Raw genomic sequence first — 17,627 nt, forward strand, 5'->3', positions numbered from 1 at the left:
GCCGGCCCCGGCGAGTTCGCTCCCGCTTGGCTCGCGTGCGCCCGGCGGAGGGGCCACGACGGGCGGCCGGAGCGGCCACGGCGGTGGCGAGCAGCGGGCCGAGCGCGCCGCGAGCTGCGGCGGCGGGCGGGCCGAGTGGCCCCGACACATGACGACGCGTGGGCCGGCGACGGTGGCGAGCGGCCGCGCGTAGGGGAGCCTTGCCGGCGGCAGCTCGGCGGGGCAGAGCGGGTACCGCCACCTCCCCTCCCCTATCTCTCTCCCCTCTTCTTCCCCACACGGCCGGCGCTCCTCCTCCCTCCCCCTCCCTCTCCCTCGCCGGCGGTGGAAGATGCGCGGGGCGGGCCCCGGATCCAGCCTGCGTGGCCATGGCGGCGCTCGAATCCAGCGCGGGAGGCCTCCCTCCCCGGCGCTCCGGCACGCGCGAGGGATTTGTCCCTCTGCACTCCGCGGGAGGACCGGCTCGAGCTCGAGCACCGCCGCTGCCCCGGTGGATCTCGCGGCGGCGCCTTCCGCCCCTGCTCTCCGTCCTCCCACGGCGGGGCCGCCTCCCCTCAGTGGCGCTCCTCCCTCCACGGCGGCCGCCTGCGGGGGGGCTGCTCGGCCCGGGGCTGGGCGGGCCTTCGCGGCAGTGCTGGGGCGGCCGGCGCGGCGGGGGTCGGGCTGCTCGGCTCTGCTCGAGCGGCCTGCTCCCTCCGGCGCGCTCGTGTTCCCAGAGGACGCCGCCGCCGGGGGAGGCGCCGGCGGCGCGCAGCGCACGCAGCAGCAAGGTGTGGAGGTCCAGGAGGGGCACGCGAGGCAAGGGAGAGCAGCGCGTCCACGACGCGCACGTGGCCGGGGAGGCGGTCGCGGCCGCGGCAATGAGCATGGCGAGGAGCAGGGCATCATGGCCCGTGCGGCGGGGTGGGCAAACAGGCACAAGGCGTCATTGCCTTCATCGGCGGCGGCGGCGATGCCTCCAACGACAGGTCAATGGGGGCGCGGGGCGGCGACGGTGCCGGGGCCTGCATCGCGGGGGTTGGGGGGATGTGGAGCAGACGGCCGCCGGGCCCGTGTGATATTGACGGATTTTCTAATGGGAGGTGACGGAAAGGCCACCGAAGGGATCGAAAATAAAGTAGAGGCCATACAAGGAAGTTTTATTTTTCCAGGGCTACACAAGGAAGCTCTATTTCCTCTAGGGCCATGCAAGGAATTTTCTCAAAAAAAAAAGAAACAAAGGGCTCCATCTTTTTATCCTGCGCGCGCCAACTCCCAAACGGCGCCTAGCCTAGCCTGCCTTAGCTAGCTAGCTGCAGCGATCCCGGCTGCTCGCTTTCCACGCGACGCCCGGATTCGCTTCGCACATCGCGCGACGGCCCGCGGCGACGCATGGCGACCGACCTCCCCGCCGCCAGCTGTTACCGGGTGCGGATTCAGCCGCAGCAGCCGGCAGCCTCAGGCCGAGCTCGCACTATAAATAGAGGTCAATCGGGCCTGTGCACTTCGTACTTGCAACAGCAACGCCACCAACAAAGCCCCCAAGCTAGCAGCTCTCCTCTCACTACTCCAGCATCGTGCTCGTCGATCACCGGCCGGCTTCTCTCTTACTGCTTGCAGACTTCAGGGGAGTTTGCAGCGGAGGCGCCACCATGAGTTACGGGGGAAGCTCGTCCGGTCCGTGTCTGATCTTTCAGTAACCCATTCCCTTGCTCTGTCTTGCGTGTGCCTGGCGCCATGGCGATGCATGGTGGCTACTGGCTACTAGCTGCATGATGAGACTTAACTGACCAGGCCATGGAAACAAAAATTGATGCAGGCGGGCGCGGCGGGCGGCGGCTGGAGTACGGCAGGACCTACGTGGTGAGGCCCAAGGGGAGGCACCAGGCGACCATTGTGTGGCTCCACGGCCTCGGCGACAATGGCGCAAGGTAACTACTGAAACAAACCATCCTTGTTCTTGCTGATCACCAGTGATCACTGTCCGCTGCTACTCTTTTAGTACAATCTCTCAGAGGTGATCGACCATGATATTCTCAGTCTCTCAGAGGTGACAAATCAACCAATTAAACTGCAAATAAAGTTCTACTTATTTTTAGACTTCAGACAGAGCTAAGCTAGCTGGATGTCTAGTGCTAGTCTGAATGCAACAAGGGCATGGGAAAGGTATAGGGTGGGCGGGATGGATCGACGTGATCGGTGAGATGACATGGGGGGGATGGACTAGGTTAGGCTGTCCGCGGATGTTGATGCAGATAGATCGATACACTGCTCCACATCGCTTTATTCTCATCGATCCCCTTGCTAGAAATGGTTGGCAGGGCCTCACCAATCGTGTCCATGCATGCATATATTCCTAGGATTTGCTTTGCTCCAAAGCTGGCCATCTCCCTTGCACTGCTGTGCCGCCTCTCTCTAGCTCGCTACCCAACAAACAACAACAACGAAACCATTGGCTTTTTGATCCGGTACAGCAAGTCAGAAAGAGGGGGAAAGGAAGCAGAAGCTGACGTCGTGCCACTCTTTCCGAGAAAAAGAATATTGTTCATACATATCCCGTAACATAAAAGAGGAGCGCTATGCAAGCTTAATAATGTTCATGATCAAGATAGGATCTGTGCTGTTTGTTTTTTCCTTATAAAAGAGCGGGCGCGTAAACTGACACGCTCAAATATAGTTAAATTGAAGCTTCTTTTTTTTGGATGTGGGAATAATACATGTTAAACTAATGTTGCAAAGTTGTGGGTTAATTAGCTCACGCAAGGTTCTGTCTGCCAACAAGCAGAACGCATCGAGCACCTCCAGCTCTGTGATGTGGCATTAAACTACTGAAAATTCCCTGGTGTCGTCCTGCTCTCTGAGTTTTGGGAGCAAAGAAAGGGAATATGCTGGCATGAATAATTTTTTTGCTTTATTTCCATCAATATATCAATGCGCAAAGTGTCCAAAGTGTCAGCTTCAATTGTTATTTCCCCACTTGTGCGTGTGCTTTTCAAATCAACACCGGCATGTTTCACGACTAACCTAAGTATTTTATTATTGCCCCATAATGTTAGACTGTAGGGTTCAAGAAAAACCAAAAGAAACTAAATTACATGGATATGTGCTCCTAGAGCCCCTCAATATGTAATGTTAGAAGATGTCATTTCAGAGAAGCTACTGCTAAAATATCTTCACTAGTTGCTCACTTGCTGCAGTACTTGAAACGCTGGCCTAACTTATTTTCCTTATCCTTTTCATTTTTGTTCCCATTTGCAGCTGGTCCCAGCTCCTGGATTCTCTTCCACTGCCCAATGTAAGAAACCATGCTACACTTTCACTTTTGCAATTGAATTATTCATAGTTTCATGCAGACATCTACCTATTCCCCTATCTACATATATATATAACTTCTGTTATCTTCAGAGTAATAAAACTTATCCAGCTTGCTAGGATAGCCATAGAATCGACCCGGCATTCTAAGTTCACTGACTCTGGAACTCATCTCATCCTTGTGCAGATCAAATGGATTTGCCCTACTGCACCAACACGGCCTGTTGCGGCTTTCGGTGGATTCCCTTGCACTGCATGTGGGTTTCTGAACTCTATATTTGACTTGGCTCAAACCCTGTAACATTGCTTTCCTAAGCTTATAGGCTGTTTTTATGCTGCCACTTGGCTGCAGATTCTGAGACAAAGATGATATTGCTTCTTTTTTTATGTATTGAGCAAGAACTGATTCTCTATTTCTTCTCTGAAACTAAAACAGGGTTCGATGTGGAGGAGACTTCATTGGATGGCCGAGATGATATCGAAGGACTTGATGCTTCAGCAGCTCATGTCGCAAACCTACTGTCCTCTGAGCCATCCGATGGTACTAATTTCAGGCTTTACATAATAGCAGCGAGACAACAGTCAAGCGCTAAACGGAACTAATACTTTATAAGCTGTAGATCGGCTACTTAACTTCTATTTTCCCTTAGAATTTGTGCAATTTTATTTTTATCTAAGTGTATACCAATTCACCAAGAATACAATTATCATTTTTTGCAATTCCCAATAATGTAAATTGATCACAAGTCATGTCGTTAATGGTGACCAAATTGCAATGCTAGTGAGGCTTGGGATCGGAGGATTCAGCATGGGTGCTGCGGCTGCCCTTCACTCTGCTGCATGCTATGCTCATGGGAGATTCACAAATGGCATTGCCTATCCGATCACCCTCAGTGTTGTCGTCGGTTTAAGTGGCTGGCTTCCTTGCTCTAGGTATGATTTAGGCCTTCTAATATTCGGGAAAATGGTAATGTTTATACTTTTTCTTGATGTCCTGAGTTATAGTGTTTTTTATGCCTACTTGTTCAGGACCCTGAGGAGCAAAATTGAGAACTCACAGACTGCACTTAGAAGAGCTTCTGCGTTGCCAATCCTGCTCAACCATGGAAGAGGTTAACATTGATATATTTCGTAGTGGATGTGTTTAAATTTGAATCTATGCAAATTGTAAGGAGCTAAAAATGGTTTATTTCTTTGTGTTCATGCAGCCGATGAGGTTGTCACCTACAGGAACGGTGAGAGGTCGGCTGAGATTCTGCGATCCTCAGGGTTCCAGTATACGTATTTCAAAGCCTACAATGGGTAAACATTGATATTCTTCAATTTTGTCATTGAACCTTTAACAATTCAATTTTTGTTCTGCGATTCAGAAATCACAACATATTTTTTTTGTGCAGACTTGGTCACTATACCATCCCTGAAGAAATGGATGATGTCAGCAAGTGGCTCAGCTCAAGGTTGGGGCTTGACCGACCTTGCGGCTAACCTGAAAACATGCTGGCGGTGCGATGGCTTTGGTAGTGAGATATAGAAAGAAGTATTGACAATATGCAGAAGGTTGATAGGTTATGTGAATTGTGAGTTGTGACTGTCATGGCTTGGTAGGCAGTAACCCCATGTGCTTTCCTCACACATACATATCATGTTAGTTTACCGGTAATGTACCTTGTTACCACTAAAGAGGATGCCCGTAATGTAGTATTGTATTGCTTGTTTGATTACATTAGTAATAATGCTCTTGAGTCTTCTTTAATACAGTTGGCTCCAGATCAGTTTACTGCATATTCAAGTTACATAACGTGAGTTCGCAACAGAACATATTTCCCGCAATCATCCAAAGACAAGATCAAAGATTGAAAATGAAACCGCATACTAGCAGAACATATTCAAGCTTCAGGATGCAAGTATTACACTGACCAAAGATCAAACTAGGAAAAGTTTATAGACTGAATCACTAAATAGAGGAAACTTCAAAGCAAGCCTAATGTTGAAATTGTACAGGGGTGGATATCTAGTGCCAGGTGCAATCATATACCTATTACCTATGTTCTGAATTTCAGCAGCTTCATCACTCCCAGCTTGCACTAGAATCCTTCTCGTTGTCGTCATTGGTGTTTCATGTGTCAGGGTTGCCTGCACAGGCCCATGATTCCTTTGGGGTCGAGAGTTCCGGTGGAAGTAAATGGCACCTAAGAGAGATGCACAACAGGAATACATCAGAACACTGACATGGAACCTAATGTACAGCAGTTCATCGTTTATTCATTTGACGACAGTCTTTTGTGCTATTCCAATGAAATAAACTATCGCAAGAACAGCTAGGAACAGGTCACCAGGAGATCTAGTCCATCAGTTTGTTGTTCTACCTTACTATAATCAAATTGGTACAAAGTTTAACTTTTTTTTGTATTCGGAACAATAACAGGACTGCAAATCACATTTCACAAAATCACAAGTATTCAGATCATGAGCTTACCAATTATTACCATGACCAGGATCCAAAGGGTCAATAGCCGCAACGTTTTCCGCCACCCCCGCTTCTGTTGGACGCTGCAGCTCCTCGTCTATGACCACCGCGGATTCGCCGGAACCGCCAGGTGATCCATCACCGCCGTCAGGTGCTCCATTGGGCTGTCCAGACGGTCCACCCGGATCACCGTTCCCCTGAAGCCCTTTCCCTCCTGTCCCATAACTGTTCTCACACCCTTGGCACTTGCATCTCATGGTGCACGCAACTTGTTTCTTCGGCACCACAATTCGAGCAACGGGATTTGAGCAGCAGCACACAATCATCAGAATCATGCAAGCAAGCAAGCAAGAGCCATCAGAGACCAATGGTTTTCCTTAGCATACCTTGAAGCACTCGCAGTAGTTTTTCCTGCACCCGGACTTGTTGCAGGTGCAGCCCTTGCCATGCACCCTCTGCTCTGCCGTCAGCGCGTTGTCTTTGGACCGGGACGCGCCGAGCTTCGTCTTGAGCCTCAGCTCGGCGTGCTCCTCCACGAAGGTTCTCCTGTGCTCGCTGTTCCAGCAGCCCTTGCAGTTGCAGGCGTGAGAGCAGAAAAAGTGGCCCTGGAAGCACTGGCAGTAGCTGCGATGGCAAGGACGAAGGGGGGAGAGTTCTGATCGTGAGCTGGGCAGAGAAGAAGCAGAAGACTAGAAGGAGGGGGAAGCTCACCGATTCCTTACCGCTTGAGGCAGGTGGTCTTCTTGCAGTTGCAGCTTGGCCTCTGCTCTTTATCTTCGTCCATGGCGAGGCGATGGTCCGAGCAGAGCAACCGCAGACAGGTGCCGGCGGCCGGTCTCCGATGGGACGGAACTCCTGTGAGTTGTAACACCAGTACAACTACCAAACCTGCATGCATTTTATTTACGGAGGCTTCCTCCTTCCAAGTTGAGTCGTAACAGCTATGGATAGTTAGCTCCTCTTACAATTATAGTATTTAACAATGTCATTATAGCTCGCTTTTTTTTGCATAAGGTTAATTAGGTCGATGAAGCCCAGATTTTATCATTGTTAGTTGGATCTTAGACAATCTAACAATTATTTGTAATCGATAAAGTCGCCATGATGGCTTTTCCTAACAGAACAATGTCTTTAACAGCTCGCTTTTGCTTTTGGCATAAGACTAATTGGGTCGATGAAGCCCAGATTTTATCATTAGTTGGATCAGAGGATCTAGCAACTTCCGATAATCAATAAAGTCATCATGATGCTTTTCCTAACAAAACAAAATGACATTAACAGCTTCAGGACAGTCCACACGATTAGCGATTGCTGCAGCAGCAGTGCCATCAGATTCTTCGAAGGACAGCTGCAAACTAGTAAATTACGAGGAACAGATATTATTATCCAGTGCAAGTACGATCAGATTCCTTAGTTCGGGACAAATCCATTCGATGTGATAATAAGATAATCACAACGTAGGGACATGTAAACCCATTCAACCATCCAATTGTTTTCTTTTCTTCATTGCTACAAACCTCAGCAGATACATCAGAAAGGACACTACAGACCAACCTCATGATCCACCACAGTTTCGAACCCTTCCCTGCGTTGTTGATTCCCTTAATCCTCCTCCCGCGTAGGCAGAATGTCCTGACTACGCCTTGAAGACATCAGCGTCCATGTTTCTTACCCCCAGGCACGAGGTACAATATGCATGTTGTGCTGCAAAATCAACACATACCACGTTGGGATGCCAGGATCTTCAGGTCACGATGACGCCAGGGGACACCTTCCAGCTTACATGTGTCATTGTGCAGGGTCACCTTCAGCTTCTTCATAAGAATGCTGTGAGCTAGCGGATGCATCGGCCGATGGCATAGGGTCATCACCTTCCTCGCTGTCTGGAGCTGTGGCTTCAGCGTCGCCGCCACTTCTGCTTGCTCGCCGCCGACTGACCACAATGATTGCCCTGCTGCGCTCAGTCAAGTACTGCATGATCGAACCACCTGACGGCATGATGAAGACCATTGTTATAGAGGCTGGAGTCCTCTCGGCAATGTCCTCTTCTCCTTCTTCGGTGGCTCCAAGACCGCCGCTGTCATCCTCAATACTGCTGCTGAACCCTGAACGCAGCATGCTCAGCAAGTCCCCAATGTCCCGCTGCTGCTCCATCCTGCGCCAATCCCGCTGCCGCTCAGGGTCTACCTCCATTGGCCTTGCCGCCGGGTGCTCCACCCTTGCGTGCTTCCTCAGCTCCTGGTAGGCACCCCTGAACTCGCATGACTCTGTAGTGCACGATCGTACCTTGGAGTTCATGTATCTCCTTGCATCGTAGTCCTTAATGCAATCACTGACAGGCCCACGGCACAACGGGCAAGAGAGCTGGACCTGCTGCTGGCACTCACTGCACTCGGCCGCAGAATCCTTGGAGGAGTCCTTAGAGGCCTTGCGGTACTGATCATAGCAATTGGAGTGCCGCGAGCTTGTGTCACACATGAAGGGGCGGCAGCCCTTCTCATGAGATGAGCAGACCAGCAGGACCGCATTGTGCGGGTGATCCATGCACACAGGGCATCGGACCTCCTCCCACTCTGCAGCCTGCTTCGCAGCAGCAGCAGCTGCTGCAGCCGCGGAAGACTCTTCTGACCGGCGAGAACCACCACTCCGTCCATGCGACGGCGATGAGAAGTACGGAGAGGCACGAGACCGGCGGCTCTCATAGGAGTAAACGCGGGAGCTCCTGTCCTTTGGCATAGTTACCTCAAGTCAGTGAGATGCAATGGCTTGTTTGAATTTTTTTTCTGGAATCCAAAGGAAAGCGGCACAGACAGAACACAGATGCAAGGTTGGTTTCTTTACTCCAAACTCTGAAAAGAAAATCACAATACAAAGAAGAAATAATTGAATCAGATCGCAAGCAACAGTTTCCCGTATCCTTTGTACACATACATATATATGATGAATGAACAAGGATTGAACAGTTCTGATTTAAACAGTATTTATCTCCTGCCTGCAGAAAAGGAAATCAATTCATGATTCGTCACCAAAGCAAACTCTGATTTAAACTCTTTTTTACTAAGACTCCGATTTCAGGCCTCTAGAAGGGTAAGACATGGGTAGCCACTTTGGAGGACGCCACATCTGAGAAGACCCCTCGGAATCATCAAGCTCTACGAATCGCTCCCCAGGACGCGGGGGGGGGGGGGGGGGGTGGGGCTCACGGACGAAAAGCATCTCGCAGAAGTTGATGTCCTCAACTGATCCACTCGAGAGTCCCACAGCCGAGTAAAGTTTGCCAGTAATCGCGCGCGCAGGCGCAGGTCGCGCAGCCCAACAAAGGCCCGGGCCGAATCGGTCGGGGTCAACGCCGCCGACGCCCAGATCGGCGCCGGCGGCGAGACCGCGCCCGGCGCCGCCGCTTCGACTGCGGCGCCGTGGACGGGGAGCAGGTGAAGGAGGTTTTACCGTGTCTGCGGGAGCCGGCGGCGGGGATCCCAGCACCGACGGGGCGGCGGCGGCGGCGGGGCCCTCGGATTCGGTCCGGGTCCGGGTCGCGCCGGGTAGACGCCAAGCCCAGAGGCGATGTGGGGAGGAAGGGATGGGAAAGGAGGAAACGAGACGGGGCCAAGGGGTCAGGCCGGTTGGGTGGCTCGCTCCACTTTATAGGTGGGCGTGACGTGGACGGTGACGTGGTTGGCTAGGGTTCCCTCTCTAGGGGTGTGTTTAGATCCAAAACCACCCACAAAATCCAAACTTTCCATCACATCAAAATCACATCGAAATATTAAATATAGCAAATGATTCATGCATGAAGTACTAAATAAATAAAAAAACTAATTACATAGTTTTAATGTACGTTGCGAGACGAATTTTTTGAGCCTAGTTAAATCATGCTAAAACAATATTTATCACAAATAAAAAAAATACTATAGTGTCCGATGTGACTTTTTTCGCAATTTTTTGCGGGATCTAACACAGCTTAGGCGGCTTCTCCGCGCCGTCCCTGTCGGCCACCGCGCCGCCCCGGGTGAACCGACCTCACCGTGGGCCGGCCAGCAGGGGCCCGCCTGTCGGCGCCCCGAACCCGGAGCGTGGGGGCGCGGCCGCGCAGGCCCCGCGCGCGCGGTGGGCCGGCGGGGAGAATGACGGGTGGACCCGGGGAGCGGGCGCCGGTTTGTGGATCATGTGAGAGCGGGTGAGCCGGTGAGGTGACCGACCGAAGAGGGAGGGTACGGGCGTCGCCACGTCAGCGGCCTGGGTGTGAGTGCGACCTGCTCCTGCCCCGGCTGCCGCGACGGGAACGCCTAGCAGTCAGGGAGTACCGCGACGTCAATGACATGTGGGTCGTGAGCACTCAACTGCGGGCCCGGGTGGCGGGGCATATCTATGGGTGGTTCGAGTGGGGTGAATGCACGTTAGAAATGAGTGGGCGGGGAATAATTTCTGGTGGGGCCCATGGCTCAGGGTAACGAGCGGCGGGAGTCGGATGCTTTTGTTCGAACTTTTCTCCCTCGTCCTGCGCACCAGGCCCCCGCTAGACGGCGAGAGCGAACCTGCCGCTCGTACTAGTGCCTCGGAGTTCGATGGCGAGCTTTCAAAATTCAAACTACCAACCCTCCCGATAAAGCAACAGCACGGCAGCATTTCATTGCCAAATAAAACAGTCTTTCAGTTTCGCGTTCAATGTCTATTCTCACAATCCATGCTCATAGCTTTAGAAGTCCATTCCATAGTGTAGTATATATTCTTTACAACATCGTGGAATGTAAGTATGCATGAATGCATCTAAATTTGTATCTGTTTAGGCCCTGTTTAGTTTTCAAAAAAATTTCTACAGTATCCGCCATAGGGCTGGAAACGAGCCGAGCCGAGCCAGGCTCGGCTCGGCTCGGTGCGGCTCGGTGGGTGGACGAGCCGAGCCTGGCTCGGCTCGGTCCTTTGGCGAGCTCATTCAGTAGGCTCGGCTCGGCTCGAAGGAGGCTCGCGAGCCAGCTCGAGCCGGCTCGCGAGCCGGGGCACAGCAGTTGCCGCCGGCCAGCACGCGCGACGGCGCGCGGCCGAGCTGCAGCGGCGCATGGCCGGGCGGAGCGGTGGCGGCGAGGGAGGGGGAGGTAGGACGCACCCACGCCTGCGGCCGTGCTCCGCCCACGCAGCGAGCGCCATGGCCGTCGAGAGGATGGGGAGCAGGAAGGAGAGGAGAGTGAGGGCGGAGAGGGAGGGAGGGGGCGGAGGGCCGGCGTTGACCCGCCAGGGCAGCGAGGGAGAGAAGGGAGGGGGGCGCCGGCGTGGACTCGTGGCAGTCGGCTTCGCCCGCGCAGGGGAGGAGAAGACGGCGGCGGGGAGGAGAAGACGGCGGCGCCCGCGAATCGAAGATGGCCGGCTTTGGGGAAGAAGGCCGCCCACGCCCGCGGCCGTGCTCCCCACGCCGCCGTCCGCCCGTCCCCTACTGCTCCGTGCGCCGCAGCGAACTCCGTGCACGCCGTCCTTGCTTATCCGCCGCCGCCATGAGCACCGCCGCACGCCGCACGCCACGAGCCGCGAGCTTCACCGGGGAGGCTCCGCCGTTGGAGGGTAGGGGCGGCGGCCGGCGGGCGCGGTTGATGGCTGGTGGCGCCGTGGCGGGCAACGGGCTGGCGGCCGCCGGCCCGGAGGGCCGGAGTGGGGGCGAGGGCGGCGGCCGGCGGGGACCGGCACTCCGGAGTCCGGCAGGTCGGCAGCCGGCAGGGGACGGTGGGCTGGTGGCGGCGGCGGCGCGGCGCGTCCTGCCTCCTGGCTACTGGGTGGATGGGCCTATGAGGCCGCTGGGTGGATGGGCTGCTGGGTGGATGGGCCGGCCTGCTACTGGGTTGGCCCAGCTCGCGAGCCGGCTCACGAGCTGAAGCGAGCCGGCTCGGCTCGGCTCGCTGTTTGGACGAGCCTAATATCTGGGCTCGGCTCGGCTCGTTCAAGGCTCGCGAGCTGCTCCGAGCCGAGCCGAGCTGCACCGAGCCCGAGCCAGCTCACGAGCCTCGAGCTTTTTTTCCAGCCCTAATCCGCCACATCAAATCTTTGGACATATACATGGAGAATTAAATATAGTTAAAAATAACTAATTACATAGTCTTATGATTACCATGAGATGAATCTTTTAAGCTTTTCCACTTGTAATTTTGTGTCACCACTTTCTTACCTTCTGATAGCCAGCAAAAGCCTTCAATCCCAATTGTAAAGAGTAGCCCTGGGCACAAAAACCAAGAACAGAGGACCAAATGAAAAAAAATCGAGAACCGAAACCGAACCGAAATTGAGAACTTCGGTTCAATTTCAGTTCCTAGTTTCAAAAACCGAAGTAGTCGGTTCGGTTTCGATTCCTAAGTCGGTTAACCGAAAAATCGAGCACATCATGCATTGAGCCCACGAAGACATGAAACTGGGCGCCCACCAAAACCCTAACATTCCCGTCCACCCCACCCCCCCAGCCGGCCAGCCCCAGACCCCCCCCCCCGCCCCCCCCCCCCCAACCCCCCAACCCCACCCCCCCACCCGGGCGGGGGACCCCCCCCCCCCCCCCGGCCGCCCACCCCTAACCCCCAGACCCAGACCCCAGATCCGGCAGGCGAACCCCGCACCCCGCGCGCGGTCCTGGCGTCCGCACGAACCGCACCGGCGCACCCCTGCCCGCAGCCAGCTGCTCACCGCCGCTAGCTCCGCCCAGTGCCCGGCCGGCCGCCGGCGCTTCGTCCTCCACCAGGCCTCGTCTGCCTCGTCGCCACGTCCTTCTCCAGCCCCGTCTCTCCACCAGGCCGCCACCGCCCGTCGATCCCCGCCTGGATCCGGCACCTGCGTCCAGCTCCCGCCCGTCTGCCACCGCTTCGTCCTCCACCCTTCTCCCGACGCGCGGGTGAAGGGCGGCGGTGCACACCCAGGGTTTGCAAAACCGGTGGGAACCGGTCCGGTTTGACCCGGTCAACCCGGTTCCGGTTTGGGCCGGTACCAAACCGACCCAAATTCAAAATTCAAATTTGAATTCAAAAAATAAAAAATTCCTAAAAATACTTCAAGGTGCGACGAATCTAATGGTGTCAAATTTTCTCAAAAATTCGTTCATTTAGTATAGTTTGCGGAATTTTGAAGTTAAATCAAAAAAGAAAAAGAAAAAAAACCGACGGCCCATTAAGGCCCATCGCGCGGCAGCGGGCAGTTTACCTCCCCCCAGTATCCCTCAGCGCGACTCGCGCCCCCCTCAGTCCGCTCCCCCCCCTCAGACGCTCCTATCCGCCGCCAGAACACCCCGTCCGCCGCCCTACCCCGGTTAGCCGCCCGCGGCGCTGGGCTAGCCGGTCAGCTGCACCGGTAAGCCGGGCCGGTAGCAGATCTACCGGTCCCGATCGGTTAGCCGCCTGAGGAGCTCGGTTTACCGGCTCGGAGAGGCGGAAACCGGCCACGAGCGGCGGTAAGCCGCGGCCAGGTAAGTTTTTTTTTCTCCTATGATTTAGAGTATTAGATGATTTGTTTTAGGATTTAGGTGTATGACTTAGGTGTATTTAGAATGTAGGTAAGATTTATTTGTATTAGATGATTTTTTGCACTATGTTGTAGGTTTTAGTTAGATTTGATTTAGGTGTATTAGATGATTTGTGAAACTATGAATTAGGAGTTAGAATATTAGATGATATGTTTTTGTTGTCCATGTATGCAGATAGACAATGGCGGGGAGAGATGTTGTATGGGAACACGGTGAAAAGAGGAGGAGGCTCAGGTGCAGCGTGCCATGGATCTATGGAGAGCGGAAGCAGAGTTCCCACGGGGGTGGAACAGAGAGGAGGTTCATATGAGCGTGGAGGGGGTAGTGGTTCGACGAGGGGGAATGTTATGCAGAGGATGTTTCGAAGGACCACTTCGCAGAGGGAGAGTCTTGTGGTGGAGGACTATAACTTGGCAGCTGGTGGGAGAAGAGGAATGACGCAACCAAGGATTGATACAGACTCCTGGACGCAGAAGGGTAAGAATGCAAAGAAAGCTATTGGTAAAGCTTGGTCAATGTTTTCCATATTGCAGGAGTACCTGGAAGACAGGCTGACTGTCCATACTTTGTCAGCGCGGTCAGGGAGACACAGAAGTGGGGTAAATTTCCTTTCATTGGAATGACACCTATGAGCTTACATTCTTGTATCTCATGACTTTCATATGGTTGCAGGTGAAGGTATCGCATCACCCACTGGATGGGATATTGATGGCAAGTACCTTGATCAAAACGAGCAAGACTTGAAGACGAGGTACGCAAAGTTTCAGAAAGATTGGCCTTTATTTGGCGTCACGTTGATGTGTGATTCATGGACTGGGCCGACGAGAATGAGTGTCATCAACTTTTTGATATATTGCAATGGGGTCATGTGGTTCTATAAGTCTATTGATGCGAGTGGAAGAACTCAAGATGCTGCATATTTGTTCAAGGTAGTCCCTAAACATGTTCTATTCACATTGAATATGTTTTCATATGTTACTAAACAATATGTCTTTGTTTGCAGGAGATTCGAAAGGTGGTGGAAGAGATTGGACCGGAGAATGTCGTGCACGTAGTCGCCGACAACGGCTCGAACTACAAGAAAGCATGCAAGGAAATACTAAGTGAGGTGTATGAACACATAGCTTGGACACCTTGTCTAGCACACACCGTCAATTTGATGTTGAAGGATATAGCTCGAAGGCCTGAACATGGTGTTATGATCAAGCAGTGCAAGCGAATTTCAAATTGGTTACACAATCATGGTCAGTTGAATACAATGATGAGGGATGCAATCGGTGGTGAGTTGGTCAAGTGGAATGTCACTCGATTTGGAACCAACTATATGTTCCTAGAGAGCATCTATCGGAGACGTGATCGTTTCATGCAGTGGATGGCATCTACTGAGTTCCAACACAGCAAATGGGCGAATACCGAAGATGGTAGATTTACTCATGCAAGTTTTGCAAGTATGGAGTAGTGGGATGCATTGAAATATATCATCGACACGATTCAACCAATATACAAGTTCATCCGCTTCACTGATCAGGGCAAGAAGCCGAACATTTGCGAAGTCGTGATGGCCTACCAGACTATGAAACAGGAGCTGCGGTCTTTCTTTGGAACAAATGTTTCCACACTGAAGGAGTATATTCAGGTGGTGGACGAGAGGTTAGGTGATGTGTTTGTAGGCAAATATGTGGGTCCAGGTAAGCACACACGAGTCATATATTTTTATGCTCTATTGATCTGATGCTTATTTGAAGTGATTTATATTTTGCAGCTGCTGTCCTAAATCCGAGGTATGCATATATAATGGATCCAACTCAACAAATGTTTCGTGGACTCAAGGATACATTTCAGCGCATGACAGATATCTAGAGCGCTGTGCAGGCATTGCAGGAGTTTGACGTGTTTCAGCAGAAGGTTGGCGAGTATGGCAGTGAAATGGCAATGCGGATGGCGATGGACCCAAAGACATCCCCATGTAAGAGTTACTCCGTACGACATTGTTGTTTTCTCTATTCAAATATATTGCTTACATATTCGATTGCATATGCAGTGTCCTGGTGGATGATGTTCGGATCAACCACTCCAAAGCTGCAGTACGTTGCCATGAGGCTTGTTTCACAATTTTGTTCGTCCAATGGATGCGAGCGGAACTGGAGTACTTTTGCCTTGCTGCATACAAAGGTTCGCAATCGGTTGTCGCACAAGAAAATTAACAAGCTTGTCTATGTCAACTACAACCTTCATCTCCGACTTGAGGAGGTCTCCGGCCCACCGATGCGTGAAGAAGGTGATTTCATTGACCAGCTGGCCCATCTTTCTTTCTATGATGAGAATAATCTGGTGCGGGAATGGATGGAATATGGTAGATCTAACCGGGCTCCAGTTCTGGACGAGGATGATGACGACGGCGACATCCCTCTCCCGTCCCATATTGTCAGAGATCAAATAAACATGTCAGATCTACGTGAGGCTACGGGGGATGATTCCATCAGCGATTGGGCACGTAAAAATTTGGGTGACACTCACCTAGGGAAGAGGAAGTTGCAGAAGGGATCTACGAAGGGTCACCCGAAGCGTCGAAAAGTCAAAGGAACAGTAAAACCAGTGAGCAACGACACCGAGACTGATGATGGCGAAGGTGAGCGTAGTCCTCCGTATCAAGAGTCCAAGGATAGCAGCTCGGTCGATGACGATGATGATAGTGACGGTGCTGATGTTGGTGGTGCTGCTAGTGGTAGTGGTGGTGCTCGTGGTGTTCGTTTCACAGGTATACATTGCACATATAAATGCACACATATTTCTGACTATAAGTATTTACTACTAATTATGACATATGGTTGATTGCAGGGGAGACTCAGTTCACACATGCTACTCAGGACACCGACCATGGAGCACCACAATCGCAGAGGAGAACAGGTGGACCAACGGACAACGACACTCCACAATACTCTTTTTCCTCCTACATCGATTTCAGGCACTCTTTTCACTACCCCATTCCTGACATCAGCATGCAGCCACCAACGAGATGGGTGTACAAATGGGAAGACCCCATTTTTACACTATGTTAGTTCAGGAATGGCAGACAATATCGGCGTGGACGGGCCAAACTTGGCAACACTACATGGCTGAGCTGTTTAGAGTGCGAGGTATCGCTTTGATGTCCACCGCCGAATACCAAACCGCATCACAAATGGGGGTCTTCCCGTTCCTACGTTGAACTTTTATTTCATGTGTATAAGTGTATGACTCCGTATTTGTATGCACGCTTATTACAATTGTATTTGTATACATAATTATAAATTGTTGCTTTGGTGTGGTCATTTATATTAATATTTGCATAGCTCATGCCGAAATTTCCTTTTATTTCACACCGGGATCTATTTTTTAACCGTTGGAAAATTTCTTTAAATCACCGGTATACCGGCCAAACCGGCCGGTAAACCGGTCTAACCGGCCGGTATATCAGTACGAACCGGTTGAACTAAGGTTTTTGAATTCAATTTTGAATTCAACCGGTACCGACCGGTTACCGGCCAAACCGGACCAGTATACCGGTACCGGACCCTGGCGGTTTGGCCGGTCCGGTCGGTAACTTAAACCTTGTGCACACCCCGCCGGCCAGAGCGGGCGCGGCAGCGGACACCTCTGGAGGTGTGCGACTCGGCGGCGCCTCTATCTCGGCAGGCCTGCGGTGAGCTCCTGCACGGCTCGGCGGCGCCGCAGCGACCCTTACGCTCGGATTTTTTTATTTTGTGAACTGTGTTGAGAGATGGTCTCGGTTCCTTCAGGTAGAACCGGAACCGAACTAACCGAAATCGAATTTGCTCAGTTCCTGACTATGAAAAGAACCGATCGGTTCTTATTTTGTAGGAACCGAACTTTTGTGGGAACCTCGGTTCGGTTCTAACCGAATGCCCAGGGCTACTAAAGAGTAAATTCCCTAGATGCCATTGGAATTTCAATGAGATCCCTCGTTGCCATTGAAATTTTCAAGTTCCTTTCGCTGCCGCTGCTAGAATTTTCCTCTTCCTTGGTTGCCACTCCCATTACATGACTGTTAAGTTGCTTTTATTTTGATAGGAAAAGATGGTTATGCCCTCTCAATAGAATGGAGTGAATTTTAGCTTCATTCCTTAATTAGATGCCACTGAATAGTTAAATGACGCCTGAGATGGATTCAGATGAAAAGGCTATAAGTAATATGTCATTCTCGAAAGTATGTAAGGCATGATGGATGTTTAAAAAAAAGTTGTAGAACTAAAAACTCGGTCGGGTGGGGAAAGACCGCCCCACCGGTATTAACTTAAGAAGAAGTCTCGGCTTCCCCGGCCGAGAAAATCCCCGAACCCTGGCCCCGCCCTGATACTGGGAGATGTAACCCCTGGGAACTGT

General features: G+C 52.1%; 2 protein-coding genes and 1 long non-coding RNA gene across 4 annotated transcripts; 2 read left to right on the forward strand and 1 right to left on the reverse strand.

The window, feature by feature from the left end:
- Positions 1–1,476: 1,476 nt before the first annotated feature.
- LOC120707389 (acyl-protein thioesterase 1 homolog 1-like) lies at positions 1,477–5,048 on the forward strand. Its single transcript, XM_039992281.1, has 9 exons — positions 1,477–1,656; positions 1,799–1,910; positions 3,238–3,274; positions 3,479–3,548; positions 3,728–3,832; positions 4,074–4,224; positions 4,321–4,403; positions 4,500–4,593; positions 4,689–5,048. The coding sequence occupies exons 1-9, from the start codon at positions 1,632–1,634 to the stop codon at positions 4,774–4,776; spliced, it is 765 nt and encodes a 254-aa protein (XP_039848215.1). The 5' UTR covers positions 1,477–1,631; the 3' UTR covers positions 4,777–5,048.
- A 116-nt stretch (positions 5,049–5,164) lies between these two features.
- LOC120707388 lies at positions 5,165–9,375 on the reverse strand. 2 transcript variants are annotated; one of them, XM_039992279.1, is made up of 5 exons: positions 9,206–9,375; positions 6,481–8,607; positions 6,145–6,382; positions 5,768–6,033; positions 5,165–5,480 (listed from the first exon to the last, which is right to left on the reverse strand). In XM_039992279.1, the coding sequence occupies exon 2, from the start codon at positions 8,492–8,494 to the stop codon at positions 7,547–7,549; it is 948 nt and encodes a 315-aa protein (XP_039848213.1). In that variant the 5' UTR covers positions 8,495–8,607; positions 9,206–9,375; the 3' UTR covers positions 5,165–5,480; positions 5,768–6,033; positions 6,145–6,382; positions 6,481–7,546. The 2 variants fall into 2 exon arrangements, with proteins under 2 accessions (XP_039848213.1, XP_039848214.1); XM_039992280.1 differs by having other exon boundaries at positions 8,962–9,375.
- A 4,698-nt stretch (positions 9,376–14,073) lies between these two features.
- On the forward strand, positions 14,074–14,324 carry LOC120710668. Its single transcript, XR_005689977.1, has 2 exons — positions 14,074–14,173; positions 14,248–14,324. It is a non-coding gene; the product is annotated as an uncharacterized LOC120710668 (long non-coding RNA).
- Positions 14,325–17,627: the final 3,303 nt, after the last annotated feature.

This window comes from Panicum virgatum, chromosome 5K (genome assembly GCF_016808335.1).
Source record: "Panicum virgatum strain AP13 chromosome 5K, P.virgatum_v5, whole genome shotgun sequence".
NCBI lineage: Eukaryota > Viridiplantae > Streptophyta > Magnoliopsida > Poales > Poaceae > Panicum > Panicum virgatum.

Bases quoted from the DNA above. Each gene is read 5' to 3' on its own strand.
- LOC120707389 (XM_039992281.1), top strand. From the start codon at position 1,632: ATGAGTTACGGGGGAAGCTCGTCCG. The intron at 3,549-3,727 runs GTGGGTTTCTGA...AAACTAAAACAG, and splicing joins TGGATTCCCTTGCACTGCAT to GGTTCGATGTGGAGGAGACT. The intron at 4,594-4,688 runs GTAAACATTGAT...TTTTTTGTGCAG, and splicing joins TATTTCAAAGCCTACAATGG to ACTTGGTCACTATACCATCC.
- LOC120707388 (XM_039992279.1), bottom strand. From the start codon at position 8,494: ATGCCAAAGGACAGGAGCTCCCGCGTTTACTCCTATGAGAGCCGCCGG.